This window comes from Lycorma delicatula, chromosome 12 (assembly GCF_047948215.1).
Source record: "Lycorma delicatula isolate Av1 chromosome 12, ASM4794821v1, whole genome shotgun sequence".
NCBI classification, from domain to species: domain Eukaryota; kingdom Metazoa; phylum Arthropoda; class Insecta; order Hemiptera; family Fulgoridae; genus Lycorma; species Lycorma delicatula.
The window spans coordinates 20,622,734-20,650,424 of record NC_134466.1 but is presented as its reverse complement, the minus strand read 5'-3'; the positions used below and the strand labels follow the sequence as shown (position 1 = coordinate 20,650,424).

Genomic DNA, 27,691 nt, shown 5'->3' with positions numbered 1-27,691 from the left:
ATTAATGGAAATATGGATAAACCCAAACCACCTCTTCCTCCAACAACTGATGGAGTAGGACGCGAATTAGGTGATATATTGATGGCTCATTCAAAAAGACATCAAGATAGGTGTGAACACCCCCTGGGTGGACGAACCAAGTACCTCAAAGAAGATGGATTGAGTGCAACTGTCAGAGTCACCTGTGGAGGTGCAGGCGTCTAGCCTCAAGAATTATCCATGTTTGTGATATTGTCGTTTCAATTGATTAAATTGAACGAAAATATTTCTTTTACGGCTGAGGCAATAATTCAAATTTCATATAATCGTTATATTCAATATTTATGTCTGATGATTCATCAGACATAGCTCGTGTGAGACAGGATCGACTGAATCCAAAAACAAGTTGCTGCGTGCACGTCTGGATTATGGCAAGAATGAAAGGGAAAAAACCCCCAATTTCTCCAGCTTGCTCCAGTCAAGTGTATATGAGTATATACAGTAATATTTTAGGATGTACAAACGTTAAAAGCTGTCTGCGGTATTCGAAACTGGAGACATGAAAACTTCGAAAGATTGTTCAAACCTGTGCGCTAGCGGAACTGTAAAGTATAATCTTATGAAGACTAAAAAGTAGAAAATAAAAGAAATGTAAAAATATTTTTAAAACACCACTTTTTAATAAAACGCACTGAAAGGTAAAAAATAATTTTAGGACGGTATCTCAAAATGAATTTGACAACAAGCTTTGATGGTGATATGCAAGATTATGTGAAAGTCTTAGATTCAGATTAAAAATTTGACCTTTTTGTTAATTTTTTATATGCGTGATGGATGACCTAAAGAGGTGGTTTATCATGAGCACCCCACTCTTTAGGGAATCCATAACGCATATAAAAAATTCGCAAAAACAATAAATTTTTAATTTAAAGCGATGACTTTCACGTAAAGCTTGTTGTCAAATCCATTCTGAGATACCGGCCTAAAATTATTTTTTCCTTTTTAGTGTTTAATTTAGATATGGTGTTTTAAAAACGTTTTATTTTCTACTTTTTAGTTCATTTAGTAAAAGACTGGTTTTTAAATTTTTTTTACATATTTTTTATTGTCACATACTCAGAGTGATGGGTACCGATCGGTGGGAAATATTGAGTCGTGAAATATTCAATTTCGGCGCATTATACAATGAAAATTCTACGACCACAGTTTCGAAATTATTCTTTAAATTACTCCTATATTAGTTTCAGTGTAGTGTTCGTTATACCATCTCGAGAATGTAACTTCTCTTATAAAATCAGTACAAAAAAAAATCGCTACCAACGTTGTTTAATCGAATTAGAATAAACCCTATTTCACGCTGAACTTCAATAATGAAATTAATATATGACAATATATAACTTAACAGATTTTTCTATTTTTATACTATTTCACTGAAAAAAAAATCACTTACGGCATATCAATTTTCTTAATTATTTTTTTTTCTGATTCTTCATCACTGAAATACAAACAAAAATTAATGAGTTAGAATTCTTAACAATATACTTATTATCTGTGCTCAAGTCGCACTACATCTTTGTTGATGTGTTTGAAGCTTAATGACTTGCTTCATACGTACATTAGGAACTATTATTTATGATATTCCTAATATATTTGTTGTAATCTGGTCAACTAGTGAAAATAAGCAACCATCCCACGGCCCATTGTGAGAAGGATGATATGCATGACGTGTAAATTAGTTGTAGTCTTGTACAGATTCAGGCCGACGATGATTACATGTGTGATTAATTGAACCCCAACTATCAAAGTACACCGGTATCCATTGTCTAGTATTCAAGTCCGCATACAATCGATATTTTATTTACTAACAAAAAAGTTTAAAGGTTTTAATATTTTGTACGAAATCGTTTTAATAAAGCAGTGAGGTGGGAAGTAAGCATAATAATCAAGAATGATTTGTTATTATCTGAGTTATCATTGGAGAACGATTTCCAATCACATTTGTGATGAATGTGGTATAAATTTAATATTTCTTTCAGTATTCTTTAGTACAGTGCTTTCAGAGAGCTTCTGTGCACTGAAATTATTGACGTGTAATGACAAAACCTTAATTATTACTTTGTATTTTTATACCATTATTTTACAGGAATGGATAATACAATAAGTGCAATAGTTTATAAAAGGTGTTGAAAATGACCTCTGAAAACATTAGTGCCACATTCTACACCTTTCAATTTGTTGTAAAACACTTTAACCAAGTGATGTACTGCAATGTTTCGTACATATGTAAATCGCACGTGGTCTGTTTTGCGATACACTGCTCTTTTCGCTGCTCTCATTGAAAGCAATCTTTTTCTTTTCTTCTGTAAATTGATGTATCCTCCCTTATGTAACCATTCTTCATTTGTTAAAAATGTAACGTCAAGGACACCTACGGAATATTGGTCAATAAAACGTTTAAACCATTGAAAATAATTTAACCATTTTTCATGATCTGTAGTGTTCAGTTCTTGAACACATATTACTTTGCAGGGGAAAGGTTTTAGTTATTTTCTTACTGCTTTATGTGCGGTAGCCGATTTGATATCTTGCTGCTGTGATAACTTACGCATTGGCTTCGATGGACTTTTAGTGATAGATAAATAAGTCCTTTTTTAGTAAAAATAGTAAATTTTATGCTAATAAAGTGTTTATAAGAAGGTACTTTAAATATGTAACTGCTACTTAAATCTATTTTTTCGTTTTTTCAATTGTACTAATTTATGCTAATAAAATCTTCATAAAAATGTCATAAGAAAGGCTTGCATCGGTGGTTTTTAATATCATCCTGTTGGAAGGAGATATACAGGTAGACCAACATTATGATGGGTGTCAGAGTAGAAATTTTGATAATACTAAAGTATAGCCTAATATTTTACAAATGAAAAATAAATATCTTTAATTTAGTTTCACCAGTTACTGTCACAAATTATAAGAATCAATCCTTTAACCGCTATTAAATGATTTTATACACTTAATTGAGAGTAAACTCTTTTATCCGTCGCAGTATGGTCCTACAATAAAAGGCGTTCCACAATATTTTATTTTTGTAGTCGTTAGTAATAACAGAAAACTTTACAATTTGACGTTAAATTTAACTGAAGAATTTAAAATGAGAGGTCCCACAGTATCATTTCTCAATTATAACTTAACAGATTTATTTTTTTAATGGCTATTTGACTGCTCGGAAATGAACGGATCAACTGACAATCACGGTTAAGACTATTTAGTTTTTTAATTATTTGTTATATTTGTTTCTTATTGTCATCGAGATAAATTTACAAATAAAAAATAACTATAATATGAACGTGGAATATGCTTTAATAGTTATTATTTTATTTTTTGCTTTTATTAATAAAGTTCGTTTTCAACAACAGATCGCAAATGTGTTTTTACTATTATTTACCGAGTTCCATAAAAAGAATTGTTCAATATAAATTGCAATACAACTGCGGGATCACTTTTTTAAATTTGTTCAGTCAAATTAAATTTACAAACATCATACGTTGATTATTTATTGATGTTCTCAGAAAATGCAGCACTGCCTTGCCTTGAATTTAGAGCATAAGTTTAGCCAAACTCTTTTCGTAACAATTAAAAAACCGGACGTAATTAGACACAAGTTTATTAAAAAATACTTTCTTTATTTTAAATTGTAAAATGTACATCGTTTATGAAGTTGAAATCTTTTCAGAGGACTCCTGATAAAAATTTTTTATAATATAGAAAATAAATATTATTATGCACCAATAATTTTGCTAAAGTAATGCTTACCTTAACTGAAATTTTTGTTTCTCCAGACTACCTCCACTGAAAAATTATTAAATGTTAACCGGTTATGGAGGTGAAATACTTATTGCATCATTAACATATGACTTACTTATTAATTAAAAATAAATTTCTTTGGTCTAATTAATAGAATGTGGTTCAAACTTAAAAAAAAAAAAAAAATCTGATGTGAACACCACATGAATTTGTTACACCTATTAAATTACATGTACACATTCTTTAAAATGAAAAGTACAAAAAATTTTATTTCATTAATAACTTCTGATATTTTTATTGTATTTTTTTTTTTTTTACAATCACAGTTTAATAATTATTAATAAATCTTTATATTTAAATTAAAAAAAAAATAACTAATAGAAAATAAAGTCGAATTCAATGAGATGTACCTGCTTCTTGTAAGATCATAATATTTCATTAGTTAAAATATTACTTGGCTATAACTCTGGTGTCAATGAAAATAAGTACCATTTATGATATATCGTTTAAAAGCTCTCAATGAGGGCTTATTTCTGCAGTTAAGAAAAAGTTCGAAATCCAACTCTTTTTAGATTTTGGGATTTCTTGGACACTTTACGTTCAGTTGTTTGCAATCAAAAGGGAAGGTGCACAACTAGATGTTACAACAATCCTAAATCCAAATTTCAACATCCTAAGGTTAATCGTTTTTGAATTATGCGAGATATATACGCACATACATACAATTGAACGTACATACATCATGTTGAAACTGGTCAAAATGGATTCAGCGATGGACAAAATGGATATTTCCGTTGAATTCTGAAAACCGTAATTTTTAGCGATCGCAATTCTTCCTTCACTTTGTACAAGGAGGTAAAAAATTATCAGTAATTCTTATGGCTAGTCATAAATAATTTTACATTAAATTAAATTTGGTTCTTCTTTCCTAATAAGTACGTTGCAATCTGTTCAACAAGCGAAGAGGAAGAAACCCTTCGCCCAATGACTGCCCAAATGATATGAAGATGATATGTATGACATATAAATGAGGTGTAGTCTTCTACAGAGTCAGGCCGACCTGAGAACCCTATTGCCAAAGAACACCGGTATTCACTTTCTAGTATTCAGATCCGCATAAGAGTAACTAACGTTTACCGGGATTTGAACCTCAGAAATCTTGACTTTGAAAATTGGCAATAAAATAACTGATTTGCGACGAAAAGTTAACCAAATAAATGTTCTTTTTTAAATTTATCGTCTTCAACACATTATCAACTTAAGTTTTTTTTTCATATATATATATATATATATATATATATATAGAGCCAAAACGAAACTCTTTTGTTTCAATTGTATTAATTTATGCTAATAAAATCTTTATAAAAATGTCATAAGAAAGGCTTGCATCGTTGGTTTATTAATATAATACTTTGGAAGGAGACATAAAGGTAGACCGAAATTATGATGGCTGTCAGAGCAGGAATACTGATAATACTAAAATATACCCTAATCTTTTACAGATGATAAAATAAACTTTTTATTCAGTTTCACGAGTTGCAATCACAGACTATAAGAATCATTTCTTCAACCGCTTTTAAATGAGTTTATAAAATTCATTAAGTTTAAACTCTTTTATCCGATACAGTATGGTCCTTTATCTTTATCGATAAAAGGCGTTCCATAATATTTTATTTCTGTAGTCGATCCTGTTTAGTCAAGAGCAGGCAAAAGAAAATATTAATCTAACGAAGATTTTACTTATGAGCATTACAAGAGACACCCATTTTTTTTTGTTTCATTGTTATGTTGTGTCATCGATTCAATACGTTATAAATAAGTTAAGTTTACTTATTTCCGGTCGATTTATGACAAACAAAAATTCCTGAATGTCATGAGAGGCTTTGCAGTATTATAAAGAGTCATCCACGATATGATGCTGCCATTGGACCTCCACTAAATCATGCAAAATATGAATCCAGACAATAATTTGCACTTGTTTCTTTGGTCGTCTCATTTCCTATGATTTTCGTTTTTTGGGTTATTTGTATGACTCCGGTTTGTCGGATAATACTAATAGTCAACTTTAAATTGTAGGAACCCCACCCATTTCAAATGTGGTAATATAATTCACTAATCATAAACTCGAACATATGTTTTTTATGTATTTATGAACTGAAAGAACAATTCTTCCTCTCTAACGACAGTAAATCCAAAGTCATTAAATAAAAAATCACTTGAAAATACGTAGTAGGCCCTATTTACTGCCTATAAAAGAGTTATCATATTACTGACTGCGTTGAATCGATTATAAGAAATCCCTTTAAATTAAAAGTCCTCTTAATTAATTTACAGTAACAATAAATAACCATTAAAACTTAAGATGAACCACTGTTGTACTACATTACAATATCAATCCTTCTAATTCACCGGTTAGTAAATACATTAAATCTATATGGAACATGTGTTGATATCGAATTATATAATATAATAAAGCTCGGCAGACAAGGAATCTGGGAGCAGATGTAGAGGGCTGTTAGACTAAAATTTGTAACATAACTGTAAACCTTTCAATAAACAGATAACTACCGAAAGTACTTATTTTTACAATATTAACTATACTTATTGTAAAATAAATAGGCGAGTAGATTATCGCTTACTTGCATACAAATCACTGTTTAAATGTCCGTCTGAATCCCATTTTTTATTATTTTTTGAGATCATTCTCGTGTTTAATTAAATAAAATGTTAAGGTAGAATTTAGGCATATGTTAACTGAGATGGTAATAAAAATAATTAAGATTCAAATTTAAAAAAAAAAAATTACTTTTGGCGCGCCGGAGGGCGGAGGTAGATTTCACCGGTGCTAAGCAAGTGATAAAAAATATTTCCACCTTAAAGTTAAGAAAAACTTCAAACTTACTCAATACGATAATGGTTGCATGTGAAAAAATTGGCACATATTTACCATACGACAAGCCCCATCTTCTTATAATTTCAGCAATACTTTGGTCATCACTTGCCGTAAGGGTTGGTCATACCAAAAATTGTTTCGGACAAACGTTTTAGGAAATGTTTAGAGGACTAACGAACACTTTAAATCGATTCGATACTGTGCCTATTAAGGGAGGTATGATTTTTTTTTTTGTCTTCGAAGTCCCATTTTTTCCATCGCGTGGGCTAATTGTTGGTGATATCAAAAAAAATTTAATTAAATAAGTTTTAAACCCTTATCCAAAAAAATAGTAGAAACTTTAAACGAATTCGATATTCTATTTAATGAGAAAGATATAGCGGTATTTTTTTGTCGAAAAAGCCCCCCCCCCCCATTACAACCCCAATGGTCCGGTTTTGCCCATTAACGAACTTGACCGAGATTTTGGTCAATATATTTTATGTATCAATTTGAAAGTGATTGGCACAAGATTATGGCAGTTATCGTGTCCACAAGAAATTAATATATAAAACTTTGAGCTGACGGTGGTCTTGGGGTCTGGGGGATGCGAAACGCGAAGATATGTCGAAATTTTCCGGAAGTCGAATCATGATATCTATTACAATAAGTAGCCTTCTTATTAAATCTACCTGTTATGCAGGAAAGACATAATGAGATTATGAAATATGAATAAAAAATTTCAGAACCGCAGTTTTATAATATCTAAGTGAAACGATGTAATAATTCAATAATACATTGTTTTATTGTCTGGAAAGTAACTCATGACTCATTAAAATTTTTTAATGAACGATACATTATGTCAGTTTTAAAATTTTCAACGATACTCTACGTGATTTTACAAATTTCACAGTAAATTTAGTTCAAGCAAAGCATCGTTATTTACTGGATTTATATTACTCGACCTAAACAGGTAGTGAAAATATAGTAGAGACACCGAAAGATTACACTGAAATAGATTAAAATCACATATTTATTCAATTACTTCATAGCTGTGGCTATTTTAATCAGAAGATGAAGTTTTTATAATATGTAGTAGACTTCAGATTTTACCTACTTACAACAGGGAAGTCATGCCGATAATTGCGCATTATTGGGGATAAAAAACATTCCCACAGACTATTTATTTTACATAATTCTTTATGAGCAGTATTTTGTTTCAGTTTGTTCTGTTCATGATTTACTATGTATTACGACCGTAAAAAGTGCAAAATAATTTCTTACAATATTTACATTTTTTTTTAAATTTGGCGTTCAAGTATGGATGTGAATGTTAAATTTTACTTATATAATTTGCCTAATTCTTTGACAAAAGACAATTAATAATAATGTTATCATAAAATATCACTTTGTTCATAAATTTTATTGTTTTTCATTGCGATAAAATAAGCTTATTTATCAACTTACCATCTATAGTGTGCATACATTTCAGCACCATCCATTCTGGAACAAATAATTATAAAATATTATAATATAATATATATTATTTTATTATATATTATATAATAATTTCGATGATATTATATCTTGTTGTTAAATTAGTGGAGAAATATTAGAGAAAGAAAAAAAACCACGTCTGTCAATTCACATAACAAATCTGCTTATTAATATCTTGCCTTACAAAAACAAAAACGGATTATAGAACTTCTGTTGTTATTTAACAAAAATTTACCAACCCGTACTAAATTTATTTTGACTAATTTATTAAAAATTATACTGATAAAAACATCCCGTTACACTAGCAATATTACTTTGATATGTATTTAGATAACAAACGTTAAAAATCAGTTGAGTTTTCTGCAACGCTGTTTAATACTTAAAAATAATATTAAAAGAAAAATAAATTTGAATTAACGTTCCAAATTAATCTTTTGTTTAATGATTCTATTTGTTTATTACCCTCACAATTATTTCGTCTGTTTGTTATTACTACGTGCTGCACTCGCTCGTTATATAGGTAAAAAAGTTTTCTTCAATTTTTGTACACCCTATGATGAAATATCAATATTTATTTTATCTACATACAGAAAAAAGGTTCAGTTTTCATATTCATGAAAATTCTTGTTATTTTAAATTCGGATCAAATATATGAAATCATAAAGTGAGAAGACGTAATAGTGCTAACAAAAACTTGTATACCAGTGACATAACTGAAGCTTGCAAATTTCCGGGTATGAGAATAAATAATAAGAAGACAAAATATATACGAGGAAAATCACTAAAATAAAGACCGCTGGGAAATCTCTCTCCTTAAGGTCGGCTAATTTTTATCGTTCATGGCCAAGCAAATAATCTACTCACTGCATTACTGTCTGTAAGTCGTCGTTTTGTAGTGTCTTTTATTACGTACGTTTGAGTTATTACGTTATAAAATGAATACGAAAATCGATGTTGCCGCCGACTCTGAAATACGTGGAGTCATACGTTTTATAAACCATCAAAACTTTAAGTAGGCTGAAACTTAAAGGCAGTTAGAGTTGATAACGCTGATAATGTAAAAAAGAAAGAAACCTCCAAAAATGGTGTGATAGTTTATAAATAACGGAACTAATGTGCACGATGAAGAACGTTTCGGGAGGCTCTCGATAATCCCCGAGAACTTGTTGAATCGCGTCGATGATGAAATTAGAAAATATTGTCGCTCAAAGATTCCGATCTGGCCCTTCTTTTTCCTGATGTTTCAAGAGCTGCTATCGGTCGCATTGTTTATGGCCACTTAGGCTTCAGAAAAGTTTGTGCACGTTGGGTGCCGTACTTCTTAACGAAACGTCACAAAAAATCCGAATGGGATCTACTCTTGAATTTATGATAATTAAATTCACGGGTGAGACGATGAACTCAAAAATGTTTTTAATCAGTGGCTAAATGTACTGGCGGCTGAAGAATACGACGAGAGTATATTGAATCTGGTGTATCGCTGCCATAAATGTCTTAATTCATGTGGCGATTAAGAGAAGGTAGTATAAGGTATGATGTAGTTTAAAAAAAATTAAAAATTTGAGATTTTTAAAATCAATTTTGTTACTATGAAACGGTATTTACTTTACAGATAACCTCTCGTCGTATTAAATAGAAAAGAGGAGAGAACTGATATTAAAATAGGAAATGAAGTTTTACAGAGGTGAAGAAATTTCAGTACTTAGGATGCTTTATAATTGATGAACTGTCTTGCACAGTAGAAATTGAAATGAGAATATCAAGAAGTAAGCAGGTGTTTAATAAGAAGAGTAGAGTGCTGTGTGGAAAGTTAAACTGAGTGTTAAGGAAGAGATTAATGAAATATTTTATATGCAGTGTGATACTCTATGGAGTTGAAACATGGATGATGAGAAAGGCAGATAGAAAACGACATGTGGATTTTGAGATGCGGGTGAATAGAAGGAAAGGAAGAGTTCAAACGATGGATGAAACTATGGGAAAGGGAAAATACGAAGAAACAAAGAGGTTACCAAATCATAGAACAAGGTGGAGAGCTGCAGCCGTGACAGGACCTGCCTTAATGGCAGAACGCTCCAAATGAATATTTACCACAGAAAAATAATTTTTAAACTTTTTTGCGGATCGAGTATACTTGGTGATCTTCTAAAATGCTTATTGACAAAAGTTGTAAGGTCGTATGTTTTGTAAGTGATGTTACAAAAATGACAATTCGGGTGGAATTAAACTGTATTTTATGAATCTTTATTTAAAAAGATAAAATTTTTGTTTTCAATCTAATGATGTTCAGCCGTAGATTCGTGTCATTAATTTAGTAACAACAAAACTACTTAAACATGTATTCTAAAGGTAATATTAACTTTTATTGCGTGTAAGGTTGTTCTTCAAGTCGTGCCAGTCTTAAAATTTAGTTAAACAAGTGAAATATCAAATGTAATGTTGGTTTTTTTTCGAGTTGTTTCAGTATTAATATTCGCGCGGCACAGTCAAACACCTCAAAGAGTGTTGTAGCCTGTCAGGATTGTCTGAACTGCTCTGAGCAGGAAATAGTTGAGGAAGTTAGAAAATAGTCAGCGGTTACGAAGACCAGACTTAGAATCGGTCACACGCGAATAACAAATTCATATCTCTTAACCGGCGAAGAAAGATATGTGCGGTGTTTTTAAGAATTGACACTAAGTCATGCATCTGGAAAAGCAATAGAAAATCATCTGGAAAGCAAGTGCACCATATATGAGGACCTCAGAAAGTGGTTCCGACTAAGAAATAATATTGCTGGTGATCTAGAAAATTGAAATGAAGGAAAAATAGTTTCTTATCTACATGCCAGTAGACTTCTTGTAAGTCTAAAAGAAAATTCAAGCTTTGTTAAAGAATCTCTAATGGAGTATATATACAATGGGAGTCGCACGCATAATGACGGGAGGTAGCCCTCTTGCCTAGCTTCATCGGATGAAGGGGAACGAATTGTTGATTTACCAAACATGGTTGCTAAACTTGAAGTACTAGCAGACGACTTGAGTAATTTTATCGAGTGCGGCACGAAAAGGGAGATAAAGTTACTAGATAAAGAACTTAAATTGCTGGCTCATGATTTTTCCCAGCTGTTGGAACAACCCCCTACAATACGTATTGTAACGATGGCAACAGAAACAGAACGTATTGAAGAAAAATTAGAGAGAGTATGATTGAGGAGGAATTTGTATCTGTAGTTTGACACAGTAGATAAGCGTTCTCTTAAGGACTGCCACTGGCATAACTCAGGGAAGGCAATGCCAAAATGGTCAGGTTGTAAGAGACAAAATAGAAGCTTCCACAGTACTTGGAGAGTAGTTATAATACGTTCCTTCTAGCACAACAGCCAATCAGAGAGCAGCATTATTACTATACATTAAGGAAGGATCAATCAGAGAGCAGCAGGCGACTTAGTCCAATTCTAGAAAAAAGTTATATACATGCAGCATTTACAGGCGAAATTCACATAATTCGCACTCTTTTGCAAACACAGTTTTCTCATTAATGATTCTAATAATTATTATTATTAAACTTACTTAAGCCGCGCACACTCTATTTTAGAGAAAAAGTTACATATATGCAGCATTTACAGGCAAAATTTACATATTTCGCACTCTTTTGCAAACACAGTTTTCTCATTAATGATTCTAATAATTATTATTATTAATCAACTTACTTAAGCCGCGCACACTCTATTTTAGAGAAAAAGTTACATATATGCAGCATTTACAGGCAAAATTCACATATTTCGCACTCTTTTGCAAACACAGTTTTCTCATTAATGATTCTAATAATTATTATTATTAATTAACTTACTTAAGCCGCGCACACTCTATTTTAGAGAAAAAGTTACATATATGCAGCATTTACAGGCAAAATTCACATAATTCGCACTCTTTTGCAATCACAATTTTCTTATTAATGAGCCAACGTTGTATCGGTTGTTTTACTAAGTGAAATCAATTTACTAACAGGTTGACATACACGTTATACAGCAGTTAATTTGTTCCTCGATTAACTATAAAATATTTCAGGAATAAATAATCGATATTTTCTCCATATATAAATATATATATACATATAAAGAAAATTCTCGAAAGAGTGATGGATGTTGGCAGAAATTAATAATTTTTTGTTGAATCGGTATTATTTTCTGATTTGTCAAATTCATTCATTTATATAACAAAAAATTAAGTAAAATCTTAAGATGACTATCATAACTGAACATTTGAACAGTGAATTTAATTCATAAATAAACCGTATAAACCATTAGGGACGACGATAATGAGTAGATCATGTAGAAAAGTGAAGCCCTGTTACAGAAATAAATAGTAACCGTGCATTCTGCTCATGTTACTTTCTAATCTGTACAAAGAAAAAAATACGGAACTAAGGTTAGAAGGGAGTAACTGTCCAAGGAGAAAAGCTAAATACATTGAGATTCACTAACGACACAACTCTTTGCACAGAAACCAAAAACAGTGGTTGAAAGAAATAGCAAAGTAAATATATTCACTGGTAGCAGAGAAATTCAATTTTAAAAAAATAAGAGTGAACAGTGATAAGGAAGTGTAATAAAAAGGGTAGTAATAATAAGGAATTAAATACTAGAGCAAGGAAACATAATATAATTTTTTATTGAAGGAATTGTTATATCAGGATGAGTGAAGTACTGTATTCATTGAAAGCAGAGTAGACTCGCAGAAGAAGGAGGCTTTTAGGGCCAGTGTGAAATCAAAAATTATCTCGGAATTAGAGTTAATCTTAAAAATAAATTTGTGGATTGCAGTGAAACACTTATGTCAAGTAAAAATGAAAAGAAGAAAATAAGGCTTTGAAATGTGATGTTAAATGAAAATGATGACAATTAGGATACGTATTTGATGATAACATTGTTATAGAATATAAATACTTACATTACGTATTCAAGATCAACATATTCATTTATCTCTGGAGGCCTGAAACAGAAATATTCCAAGATAAAAATTATAATAATATTCAGTTGTACCTCTATTTCCTGATGATTCCGCAGCACTTGAAACATCTTCTTGAACATTTGAAAATGAACGATATAAAGTAAAGTGAATTAATAATACTAATCAACATGAAGAATAAAATTAACTTTCAGATTTAATGATTATTATTTTGTTATATTGTTAAAAGAACTCTTGCGATAAGTAATAAACACATCTTGACCTCTGTATGGGGAGACACCAACCTTGTATTAACACAACCTACTATCGCCTCCGTATGGCCTCTTCCAGCCACAACCACCTAGACCCACCACGACTTACAATCCTCAACTATCATATTTAAACGATTCGAAAAAGCACAATCCCCGCGCTATTCCAAACATCGAAGGATTCACCGAAAATCTCTTCCTATATCTAACTTCAGTTAGACTATGCTCTCAGATCACTGCTTGATCGAGTCTTTAAACACAAACAATACTATCTTCATTCCAACAAAACAAGTCTTGATCGCAAGAACGACAATTTTGTGCTGCAATTCAATTTACTCAAAGTTGTCTTATTTTACGTGAAAATCAAAACATCAGATTCACACATTTAATAAGCCTCTATTGAAAACATACATTACCTCTGTCTTTTCTTGTTCGCTCCCGAGAGCTAGGTCAATGCCTACACCCTCTTCTCTGCAGCTCCGTCACAGAGTTCTCCACACATCTCATTCATCTCATCCTTAAAGAGAATATTTATGCCTACAGTGCTCATTGCCAAAACGCCTATCTTGGGCTTTTAGCCACGCTATATATTAGATAATGCTAATATATCTATACATTTATAACATCATCAGGCGCATTCAGCCATCCTCCGCAGGGCTAAGAATATAAGGATGCAGAAACTATATCTAACTTCTTTGCTGCACATCATCAATGGCCCAACACTCCGGTCAAAATTCTGAATTAATCTAATCAAATCTAGCCACCTATCTCGAAAAGATCCATGTCCAGAAAGAAACAAATATGCCGATTGGGAAATCTACCGGCATACTACTCACATCAGGAGACATTCCATGCGTATAACGACCATCGGGTGATTCTGCCCACCTGACTTTCCACAAACGGAAACTCTGGTCGTCGATTTCTTTTATGCGCCTAGAGGTATGTTGGCCTATATTCTTAGCATTATAACGCAATTGACCCTCAATCGCAAGGATATCAATGGGTTTAATGCCAGAATTACCAAGGACCACCTCTCGAGAGACAGTCTCATAATCACCAATCACAAATAAAAAAATAGGAAACGCTGGTCTCTAAACAAAATATTCCTATAAATAACATTAGTCCCTCAATCGATGAGCCCAGACAAGTGTAGCATACAGCAGTATAGCTTCGTCTTCCCCTTTATATAGCACATGCATGATTCCGAAATAAAGACAACAATCGGGTTGACAAAAATCGGGATTTCTCTCCAATCACTAAAGATAGCACAACCGTCCATTTTGTAGCATATTGAAAGAGCTCTTTTGAATCGACGATTTTCATTGATAACAACTAGATACTTTTGTAGCGGGACATACCTAATTCGATGACCTGCCATTGATATTTGAAGTCGTTGTTTAATACCTTCTGTAATTTCTACATTTTAATTATTACTGCGAAAAGTAACAACTAACTCTTGGACTCGTAGATGATATGAGGTTTCACTAGTCACACAACATCTGGCAATATATCATTCAGTAGAATATTTTAAGTCTCATCTTTACTAGAAACAACACCCCGCTGTTTTTTTAGAGAGGCGACAAAATAATGTTTTTCTTACGCATATGACCTCGGACTTTAGACACAACATTCCAATGATCCTTTCTTACTTGCTGTCCTTCAAAAGAAATCCAAGAATCCCTTTTTTGATATCCTGCCCGAATGAAAATATTGAGATCTCTTTGCCTTCGATAGTCATCTACCAAAACCGGTCGCCGTTTAGGATGACTCTTCCAATGAGCAGTACCTCTGAGATAGTTCACTCAGACTGTTTCAACAAAGATAACTGTCTAGTTCACCGTGGGGCAATTCTCTCTCAACTCGAACTACGGGGAATTAAATTATCAGCGGCAACGATGAAAGATAGAGAAAATTGTTCAACATTTGAAAATTATCCAGACTTTGGTCTGAGACACGGAGTCTAGTAGGGAGACTGTTACAAATGTAGTTCAGTCCGCCTTCCTATTCAGGAAGCGCTCTTGATAAACAGGGACATTACGTCCCGAAACTTCCTAGCCAACTCAAAGATGATAAATCGATGATCACTAGAATAATCATGAACAACATACCAAGTATCAACCTACCAACAGTTGTTACAGCAAATGTTCTCCTTCCATCTACTATTCTAGCATATGTTGGTAACTCACGAAAATATTAAAGACCTTTAAACGATACTGCACAACAAAGCCGTCAACCAATTTACCGCTGTCATCTGTGATTCCACGATGCCAAAGGAGTGACTTCCGCTGTAGAACAGTTACCGACAAGATAAATATTTTATCCCACATTTGTAAATATTCCTCAGTGGGATCTCGATATTGAAAATACGAACTAACAACACAAAAACCGAGATGTTACCCATAACAAGTTTAACAGGAACATGAAGAGTATCAGAAACATTCCTGAAAAAGACACAATCCAATGTCCTCCTACACAGAATTGTGCACATACTGTTACTTCCACTATGGATGTTGCAGAAGAATTTTATCGAGAGACCTCCTTTAACAATTTCGTCTAACTCGATCTGAGCAGTGTAAGCCCATTGAGCATTTATCTGTCCAATTTAAACCATGCAATGAATTAAAATTCATCTCAACAGTTCTCAAGCAACAACCACATGTTTTACTTTCGACCGAGTGTTTGCAATCCTTACAAAAATCTTTCACAACTTACGCAAGTAGAACTTCAAATTTTTTACGACACTCTTCACCATTTTGTGTGTTGTCACAATAATGCACAGAAAGTGATGCATACCAACCGCATTTAGCACTATGATCAAATCTACAAAACTTAAAACATCTTTGACATCAACGTACTGCTGATCTACCTTGACCTCCAACCTTTTACTAACAACAGATTCTGAAATAACTCTAACTATTTTATTGCCATCCGCTACGCAACCAGACGTTTCCTACTGTCCTTTATGTACCCATTTTTCAAATTTGACCTCTTGCCCTGAAAAGCAACTTGAAATAATATCTAATTTCTTTAATTGTTTTTTTTTTTTTGGAGCCCTCCTTTCTGTTTAGGAATATGGCTTTTGTCTGCTTGCGGACTAATATACCCCCTGCTTGGGGGTATATTAGATTGCAACTGCTTTATTGCAATCCGCTACGCAACCAAACCTTTCCTACCGTCTTTGATGTTACTAATTTTCAAATTTGACCTCTTTCCCTTAAAGGCAGCCTGAAATTACCCTCTAATTTATTTAATTGTTTTTTTTGGAGCCCTCCTTTCGGTTTCGGGAGATGGATTTTGTCTGGTTGCAGACTAAGATGCCTTCCGCTTGCCTTAAAACACCTCAACGTAGCGATTCCGCTGCGCCATAATAGACACAGGCGCTGGTACTAGGACAGAATCTGAATCTTTAATTATTACCTCTGTGACTTAATTCGGCATAGAGAAATGCCATCAAATCCATTCGCCAAAGCAGAGAACATTGCCATTATTTCATGAAGCCTTGGGATCAGTCGGGAAGCTTGGCATTCTTTGGAGCAGGAGAAGACGGAACCATACCGCCGGCCAACGTCTTTATTTCTAACGCGCCTGGGTACTCCCTTAGTCTCTCTAGTTTCTATAACCGACATCTTCACCGATACTTTTCTAAGTAAATAAAATAAAATAAATTAATCTATCCACATTCTCGGTGATATCTACCACTTCGTCAGGCTAGCCCAGAAATGTGGCTATGTTGAAGCACATCTACATCAAACACCAGACACCAAGAGGGATTTTGGCGAACACGGACAAATAATGAGTGCTCTACATTTTTAGTAATGACTTGCACAAATATTATGCTAATTTAGATCTCTTTGTTGTGATACGACGTTATGTTTTTTAAATAAGACTTGTAATGACTTCATAAAAAAAATATGACATTCATAAAAGTATGGTTTGATAGTAAAAAAATTAATTAAATTTTACTTATAAAAAGAATTATTTTACTGTTTGGGTAAAAAAATTACCGGCGGTGTGTTTTTGCCAAAGTTACACCCTAATTGCATCAGTTGTTTTACTAAGTGAAATCAGGGATACTAATCAGATAACAAACTCATTATAGATCATTTAATTTGTTCCTAGATTAACTGTATGATATTTCAGGAATAAATAACCGATATTTTCTCCACATATATATATATATAAAGAAAATTCTCGAAAGAGTGATAGATGTTGGCAGAAATTAATAACTTTTTGTTATGTAGGTATTATTTTTTCATTTGTCAAATTCATTCATTTATAAAACAAAAAATTAAGTAAAATCTTAAGATGATTTACATACTGAACATTAATGACTTCAATTCTTAAAAAAACCTTATAAAGCATTAGAGACCGACGATAATGAGTAGATCATCTAGAAAACTGAAGCCCTGTTACAGAAAGAAATAGTAACTGTGCATTCTGCTCCTGTTACTTTCTAATCTGTATAAAGAAAAAAATACGGAACTAAGGTGAGAAGGGAGTAACCGTCCACGGTGAAGAGCTAAATACATTAAGATTCACAACACAATTTTTTGAACAGAAACCAAAAACAGTGGTTGAAAGAAATAGCAAAGTGTACATATTCACTGCTAGGAGAAAAATTCAATTTGATAAAAATAAGAGTGAACAATGATAAGGAAGTGTAATAAAAAGGGTAGTAATAATAAGGAACTAAATACTAGTGCAAGGAAACATAATATAATTTTTTATTGAAGGAATTTTTATATCAGGATGACTGAAGTACTGTCTTCATTGAAAGCAGAGTAGACTCGCAGAAGAAGGAGGCTTTTAGGGCCAGTGTGAAATCAAAAATTATCTCGGAATTAGAGTTAATCTTAAAAATAAATTTGTGGATTGTAGTGAAACACATATGTCAAGTAAAAATGAAAAGAAGAAAAGAAGGCTTTGAAATGTGATGTTAAATAAAATGATGACAATTAGGATACGTATTTGATGATAACATTGTTATAGAATATAAATACTTACATTACGTATTCAAGATCAACATATTCATTTATCTCTGGAGGCCTGAAACAGAAATATTCCAAGATAAAAATTATAATAATATTCAGTATAATAATAGTATTCAGAATCTTTAAACACAAACAATACTATCTTCATTCCAACAAAACAAGTCTTGATCGCAAGGACGACAATTTTGTGCTGCAATTCAATTTACTCAAAGTTGTCTTGTTTTACTTAAAAATCAAAACATCAGATTCACACATTTAATAAGCCTCTATTGAAAACATACATTACCTCTGTCTTTTCTTGTTCGCTCCCGAGAGCTAGGTCAGTGCCTACACCCTCTCTGTGCAGCTCCATCACAGAGTTCTCCATACATCTCATTCATCTCATCCTTAAAGAGAATATTTATGCCTACAGGGCTCATTGCACAAAACGCCTATCTTGGCGCAGTAAACACACAGGCGGGATCTTAGCCACGCGGGTTGCTAATATATCTATACATTTATAACATCATCAGGCGCATTCAGCCATCCTCCGCTGGGCTAAGAATATAAGGATGCCAGAAACTATATCCAACTTCTTTGCTGCACATAGTCAATGTCCGAACACTCCGGTCAAAATTCTGAATTAATCTAATCAAATCTAGCCACCGATCTCGTAAAGCTCCATGTCCAGAAAGAATTAAATAAGCCGATTGGGAAATCTACCGGCATACTACTCACATCAGGAGACATTCCATTCGAATACCGGCCATCGGTCGATTCTGCCCACCTGACTTTCCACAAACGAAAACTCTGGTCGTCTATTTCTTTTATGCGCCTAGTGGTAAGTTGGCCTATATTGTTAGGATTATAACACATTTCCCCCTCAATCTCGAAGATATCAATGGACTTAATACCAGAATTAACAAGGACCACCTTCGAGAGACAGTGTCATAATCACCAATCACAAATAAAGAATGGGAAACGCTGGTCTCTAAACAAAATCTTCCTATAAATAACATTTGTATCTCATTCCATGAGCCCAGATAAGTGTAGCATACAGCAGTATAGCTTCGCATTCCCCTTTATATAGCACATGCATGATTCTGAAATCATGCATCAATCGGGATTTCTCTCCAATCACTGAAGAAAGCAGAACCGGCCTTTTTGTTTTCATATTGAAAGTGCTCCTTTCAATCGAAGATTCTCATCAAGGACAACTTCTAGTTATTTCTGTAGCCGGACATACCTAATTCGATGACCTGCCATTGATATTAGAAGTCGTGGTTTAATTAACTACTTTGCCGTTCAGTAGTATCATGGGTTAATTTCCCTGCGATAAACACCATATTATGTTGCAAACTCCACGGCTAGAATAATTTGCAAGCCTGGGCTGCCCTTAATTCGATCTCATTTCTTGAATTTTCTTTAACCAGCAAAATCACTTCATTTGCATACCCGATTAAGCGGCATGCACTGGTAACCTCAACCAAATCAATCCATTGAATTCAATAATCCAGAGCAGGGGTATCTTATAACACTATTCTGCGATCAACATTTAGATAATTTTTTTCCTACTTCTGGGATGCCGTCTCGAAGAATAACGTCTCGATTCAGCTTACTCAGCATACAAACACGCTTCTTAAACTAAAACAGGGATGAGGATCACCACAAATTATAAAAAACTCCTGTTGTTTCCATAAATATACCTAACACAATAATCAGACTCACTAGAAGAAGCAATATTTATAACCTTCAGAATAGGATCATCCGTGCCTCTGCCTGTGCTAAAATCATACTGACCATCCATCAGAAACTTTCTAGAATTCAATTTATCACTAACACGAATATATAATACCTTCTCAAAATCTTTTCCGATAACTGGTAGGAGCCTTAAAGGCCTCTAAGAGAAGCTCAATGTGGGGTCTTTGTCATAACCTTTAAACAGCAATTATAGAATAACTTTTTCCCAACAAACAGGAAAATAGCCACCAAACAGCATACTCATAACAATTTTAGTCAAAGGACCAACAAGAATTCTGACAGAACGGAATAGGAGCTCCACCATGATTCCATCGAAACCCGGGGCTTTATTCCTACCAGAACTGCAAATTATGTGATGTACCTCTGCCTGTGTAATTTCCACAGTTTGAACATTACGGAGAAAAGTAGCAGCTACCTCTTGGACTCGTAGATGATATGAGTTTCCATTAGCTACTACATCTGGCAATAAATCATTCTGTAGAATATTTAAAACCTCATCTTTACTAGAAACAACACCCTGCTGGTTCGAGAGAGCCGACAAAATAATGTTTTTCTTACGCATATGTCACCGGATTTTATACACAACATTCCAATGATCCTTTATTACCTGCTGTCTAGCAAAAGTACTCCAAAATTCGTTTTTGATGTCCTGCCCGAATGAAAATATTGTGATCTTTGCCTTGGATAGTCATCTACCAAAACTGCTCTCCGTTTAGGATGACTCTTTCACTGAGCATTTCTCCTGAGATAGTTCTTCTGTGAGAACTAGTACGTGTGAGAACTTTGAAACAGTCTGTACTGTTTCAAAATAGACAACTATCTAGTTCACCGATTGGCAATTCTCTCTTAACTCGAACTACGGGGAATTGAATTCTCAGCCGCCACGATGAAAGATAGAGAAAATTGTTCTACATTTGAAAATTATCCAGACTTTGGTCTGAGACACGGAGTCTAGTAGGGAGACTGTTACAAATGTAGTTCAGTCCGCCTTCCTATTCAGGAAGCGCTCCTGATAAACAGGGTCATTATGTCTATAAGCGTCTCGAAACTTCATAACCAACTCAAAGATGATTAATCGATGATCACTAGAATAATCATCAACAGGCCAAGTATCAACCTACCAGCAATATTCCTACCAACAGTTATATCAATATTTCTTGCAGCATGTAATCTACTTCCATCTACCATTCTGGCATATGTTGGTAACTCACGAAAATACTAAAGACCTTTAAACGATACTGCACAACAAAGCCGTCAACTAACTCACCGCTATAATCTGTCATTGCACAGTGCCAGTGACTTCCGCTATAGAACAGTTACCAAGATCTAAAATTTTATCCCACGTTTCTACATATTCCTCAGTGGGATTTCTATATTGAAATTACGAACTAACAACACAAAAATCGAGATTATCCATAACAAGATTAACAGGTACATGAAGAGTATCAGAAACATTCCTGAAAAAGACACAATCCAATGTCCTCCTACACAGAAATGTGAACATAATGTTACTTGCAGTATGGTGGTAGCAGAAGAATTTTATGGGGAACCACCTTTTAACAATATCGTCTAAATCGATCTGAGCAGTGTAAGCCCGTTCAGAATTTATCTGTCCGATTTTAACCATGCAATGAATTAAAATACATCTCAATCGTTCTCAAGCAACAACTACAGGTTTTACTGCAGACCGAGTGCTTGCAATCCTTGCAAAAATCTTCCGCAACTTACGCAAGTAGAACTTCAAATTTTTTACTACACTCTTCACCATTATGTCCGTTGTCACGATAATGCGCACAAAGTAAAGCATACCAACCGAATTTAGCAATATGATAAAACTTAAAACATCTCTGACATCAATGTACTGCTGATCTACCTTGACATCCAACCTTTTACTTACTACAGATTCTGAAATAACTTACTGTTTTATTACCATCCCCTACGCAACAAGACTTTCCTACTGTCCTTTATGTTCCGAATTTTCAAATTTGACCTTTCCCCTTAAAGCAGCCTGAAATTACTCTCCAATTTCTTTATTTGTTTTTTTGGAGCCCTCCTTTCGGTTTCGGAAGATGACTTTTGTCTGCTTGCGGACTAAAATGCCTACCGCTTGCCTTAAAGCACCTCACCGTAGCTATTCCGCTGCGCCATAATAGACACAGGCGCTGGTACTGGGACAGAAACTGAATCATTAATTAGGACTTCTGTGACTTCATTCGGCAAAGAGAAAGGACCTCAAATCCATTAGCCAAAGCAGAGAACATTGCCCTAAACTTAACTAAGTGAAATCGATTTACTAACAACATAACATACATGTTATAAATCATTTAATTTGTTCCTCGATTAACTGTAAAATATTTCAGGAATAAATAATCGATATTTTCTCCATATATTTATATATATATACATATAAAGAAAATTCTCGAAAGAGTGATAGATGTTGGCAGAAAATAATAATTTTTTGTTAAGTCGGTATTATTTTCTCATTTGTCAAATTCATTCATTTATAAAACAAAAAATTAAGTAAAATCTTAAGATGACTATCATACTGAACATTAGTGTATTTAATTTATAAAAAAAAACGTATAAAGCATTAGGGACCGATGATAATGAGTAGATCATGTAGAAAAGTGAAGCCCTGTTACAGAAATAAAAAGTAACCGTGTATTCTGCTCATGTTACTTTCTAATCTGTACAAAGAAAAAAATACGTAACTATGGTGAGAAGGGAGTAACTGTCCAAGGAGAAAAGCTAAATACATTGAGATTCACTAACGACACAATTCTTTGAACATAAACCAAAAACAGTGGTTGAAAGAAATAGTAAAGTGTAGATATTCACTGCTAGCAGAGAAATTCAATTATATAAAAATAAGAGTGAACAATGATAAGGAAGTGTAATAAAAAGCGTAGTAATAATAAGGAATTTTTATACTAATGTAAGGAAATATAATATAATTTTTTTGTTGCAGGAATTGTTATATCAGGATGGGTGAAGTACTGTCTTCATTGAAAGCAGACTAGACTCGCAGAAGAAGGAGGCTTTTTGGAAATAAGCCAGTGCGAAACCAAAAATTATCTCGGAATTAGAGTTAATCTTAAAAATAAATTTGTGGATTGTAGTGAAACACGTATGTCAAGTAAAAATGAAAAGAAGAAAATAAGGCTGTGAAATGTGATGTTAAATGAAAATGATGACAATTAGGATACGTATTTGATGATAACATTGTTATAGAATATAAATACTTACATTACGTATTCAAGATCAACATATTCATTTAGCTCTGGAGGCCTGAAACAGAAATATTCCAAGATAAAAATTATAATAATATTCAGTTGTACCTGTATTTCCTGATGATTCCACAGCACTTGAAGCATCTTCTTGAACCTTTGAAAATGAACGATATAAAGTAAAGTGAATTAATAATATTAATCAACATGAAGAATAAAATTAACTTTCATATTTAATGCTGCATAGCGCCTGAAAATGTGGTTGCTTCATTTAAAAAAAAAAGAAGAAAATAAATCTTTTTTTTTTTCTTGTCTTCAGTCATTTGACTGGTTTGATGCAGCTCTCCAAGATCCCCTATGTAGTGCTAGTCGTGTCATTTCAGTATCCTACATACATATCAGTACATACATACATACATACAGTATCCTACATCCTACATCCCTAACAATTTGTTTTACATACTCCAAGCGTGGCCTGCCTACACAATTTTTTCCTTCCACCTGTCCTTCCAATATTAAAGCGACTATTCCAGGATGCCTTAGTATGTGGCCTATAAGTCTCTCTTCTTTTAACTATATTTTTCCAAATGCTTCTTTCTTCATCTAATTGTCGCAATACCTCTTCATTTGTCACTTTATCCACCCATCTGATTTTTAACATTCTCCTATAGCACCGCATTTCAAAAACTTCTAATCTTTTTTCCCAGGTACTCCGATAATTCAAGTTTCACTTCCATATAAAGCGACACTCCAAACATATACTTTCAAAAATCTTTTCCTGACATTTAAATTAATTTTTGATGTAAACAAATTATATTTCATACTGAAGGCTCGTTTCGCTTGTGCTATTCCGCATTTTATATCGCTCCGGCTTTGTCCATCTTTAGTAATTCTACTTCCCAAATAACAAAATTCTTCTACCTCCATAATCTTTTCTCCTCCTATTTTCACATTCAGTGGTCCATCTTTGTTATTTCTACTACATTTCAATACTTTTGTTTTGTTCTTGTTTATTTTCATGCGATAGTTCTTGCGTAGGACTTCATCTATGCTGTTCATTGTTTCTTCTAAATCCTTTTTACTCTCGGCCAGAATTACTATATCATCAGCAAATCGTACCATCTTTATCTTTTCACCTTGTACTGTTACTCCAAATCTAAATTGTTCTTTAACATCATTAACTGCTAGATCCATGTAAAGATTAAAAAGTAACGGAGATAGGGAACATCCTTATCGGACTCCCTTTCTTATTACGGCTTTCTTATGTTCTTCAATTATTACTGTTGCTGATTGGTTCATGTAGATGTTAGCATATGTTCTTCTATCTCTGTATTTGAACCCTAACTTTTTTAAAGTGCTGAACATTTTATTCCAGTCTACGTTATCGAATGCCTTTTCTAGGTCTATAAACGCCAAGGATGTTGGTTTGTTTTTCTTTAATCTTCCTTCTACTATTAATCTGAGGCCTAAAATTGCTTCCCTTGTCCCTATAATTTTCCTGAAACCAAATTGATCTCCTAACACTTCTTCCACTCTCCTCTCAATTCTTCTGTATAGAATTCTAGTTAAGATTTTTGATGGATGACTAGTTAAACTAATTGTTCTGTATTCTTCACATTTATCTGCCCCTGCTTTCTTTGGAATCATGACTATAACACTTTTTTTGAAGTCTGACGGAAATTCTCCTTTTTCATAAATATTCACACCGGTTTGTATAATCTATCAATCGCTTCCTCACCTGCACTGCGCAGTAATTCTATAGGTATTTCGTCTATTCCAGGAGCCTTTCTGCCCTTTAAATCTTTTAATGCTCTCTTAAATTCAGATCTCAGTATTGTTTCTCCCATTTCATCCTCATCAACTACCTCTTCTTCATCTATAACAACATTTTCTAATTAATTTCCTCGGTATAACTCTTCAATATATTCCACCCATCTATCGACTTTACATTTCGTATTATATATTCGTGTACCATCTTTGTTTAACACATTATTACATTTTAATTTATGTACCTCAAAATTTTCCTTAACTTTCCTGTATGCTCCGTCTATTTTACCAATGTTCATTTCTCTTTCCACTTCTGAACACTTTTCTTTATCCACTCTTCTTTCGGCAGTTTGCACTTCCTGTTTATAGCATTTCTTAATTGCCGATAGTTCCTTTTCCTTTCTTCATCACTAGCATTCTTATATTTTCTACGTTCATCCATCAGCTGCAATATATCGTCTAAAACCCAAGGTTTTCTACTAGTTCTCTTTATTCCGCCTAAGTTTGCTTCTGCTGATTTAAGAATTTCCTTTTTAACATTCTCCCATTCTTCTTCTACATTTTCTACCTTATCTTTTTTACTCAGACCTCTTGCGATGTCCTCCTCAAAAATCTTCTTTACCTTCTCTTCCTCAAGCTTCTCTAAATTCCACCGATTCATCTGACACTTTTTCTTCAGGTTTTTAAACCCCAATCTACGTTTTATTATCACCAAATGATGGTCGCTATCAATGTCTGCTCCCGGGTAAGTTTTGCAATCAACGAGTTGATTTCTAAATCTTTGCTTAACCATGATATAATCTATCTGATAACTTGCAGTATCGCCTGGCTTTTTCCAAGTGTATATTCTTCTATTATGATTTTTAAATTGGGTGTTGGCAATTAATAAATTATACTTCGTGCAAAACTCTATAAGTCGGTCCCCTCCTTCATTCCTTCTGCCCAGCCCGTATTCACCCACTATATTTCCTTCCTTGCCTTTTCCAATGCTTGCATTCCAAACTCCAACTATTATTCAATTTTCATCTCCTTTTACGTGTTAAATTGCTTCATCAATTTCTTCGCATACACACTCTACCTCATCATCATCATGGGCGCTTGTAGGCATATAGACGTTAACAATTGTTGTCGGTTTATGATTTGATTTTATCCTTATTACAACAATTCTATCACTATGCGTTTTTAAATACTCTACTCTCTTCCCTATCTTCTTGTTCATTATGAACCCTACTCCTGCCTGCCACTATTAGAAGCTGAGTTAATTAATCTAAAATCACCTGACCAAAATACGCCTTCCTCTACCCACCGAACCTCACTAATTCCTACTACATCTACATTTATCCTATCCATTTCCCTTTTTAAATAATAAACTACTGTGTTGAAATTATCAAAATTTGTCGGTTTTTTTCTGCCTAATATTCTGTTTTAGTTTTCATGTACTTTTTTTAAAACCATTACTATTTTCATTATCCTTACTAGAAAATGTTTTTTTATTTTTCATAAATCATCAATATTGTACAAGAATATCATATTAATTTTATTAAATAATAAAATGAAAAGTTTAATGTGAAAAGATGTGTGTTTTTTTTCATAATTATGTAGGTAATTTTTTCCTTAATATAATAATAGTCACTGAAAGAAATAATGATGCAACTCGAAGAAGGGTTGATCTTGTATAGTAAAACTCACCCTAAAATTCAACTTTTGTTTTGATTATTATTTTGTTATATTGTCAAAAGAACTCTTGTCGATAAGTAATAAACACATCTTGACCTCTGTATGGGAAGACACCAACCTTGTAACGATCAACTTCGTTCGTAGCCCTGATGGGCTTTACCGGATGTCGTCTTTTAGACCCAATAAACTTGATAAGACAACACAGTCATCAGTTTAGCCTCTATCAGGATGCCACCGATGGGTCATGGCAGAAGTTTATACGAATGTATTAACACAACCTACTATCGCCTCCGTATGGCCTCTTCCAGCCACAACCACCTAGACCCACCACGACTTACAATCCTCAACTATCATATTTAAACGATTCGAAAAAGCGCAATCGCCGCGCCAACCCAAATACCGAAGGATTCACACAAAACCTCTTCCTATATCTAACTTCAGTTAGACTATGCACTCAGATCACTACTTGATCGAGTCTTTAAACACAAACAATACTATTTTCATTCCAACAAAACAAGTCTTGATCGCAAGAACGACAATTTTGTGCTGCAATTCAATTTACTCAGAATTGTCTTATTTTACTTAAAAAAATCAAAAAATCAGATTCATAAATCCAATAAGCCTCTATTGAAAACATACATTACCTTTGTCTTTTCTTGTTCGCTCCCGAGAGCTAGATCAATGCCTACACCCTCTCTCTCTCTGCAGCTCCGTCACAGAGTTCTCCACACATCTCATTCATCTCATCCTTAAAGAGAATATTTATGCCTACAGGGCTCATTGCCCAAACGCCTGTCTTGGCAAAGTAAACACACAGACGGGCTCTTGGAGCCTCTTCCGCAGGCGGGAAATGGGCAACTGTTCGAAATTTAGACCCGGTGCATTGTGATAGCCGTTTCGTTCCGGTTCTAGCCCGGCCCGAAACCGCACCCCAAATACCTCG

The 27,691-nt window shown here is 33.6% G+C and overlaps 1 protein-coding gene across 30 annotated transcripts in view; it reads right to left on the bottom strand.

Moving 5' to 3' along the window:
- Positions 1-27,691, bottom strand: part of LOC142333452 (uncharacterized) — a 238,602-nt gene that overhangs the window by 17,305 nt on the left and 193,606 nt on the right. For 9 of the 30 annotated variants that reach the window (XM_075380564.1, XM_075380583.1, XM_075380590.1 and 6 more), the window contains 6 exons: positions 23,324-23,365; positions 18,351-18,392; positions 13,081-13,122; positions 8,120-8,155; positions 3,790-3,825; positions 1,430-1,474 (listed from right to left, as the gene is read on the bottom strand). In XM_075380564.1, the coding sequence (XP_075236679.1) occupies positions 1,430-1,474; positions 3,790-3,825; positions 8,120-8,155; positions 13,081-13,122; positions 18,351-18,392; positions 23,324-23,365 (243 nt within the window). The remainder of the gene's footprint in view (positions 1-1,429; positions 1,475-3,789; positions 3,826-8,119; positions 8,156-13,080; positions 13,123-18,350; positions 18,393-23,323; positions 23,366-27,691) is intronic. The other 21 variants (XM_075380577.1, XM_075380582.1, XM_075380587.1 and 18 more) reach the window with 11 other exon arrangements.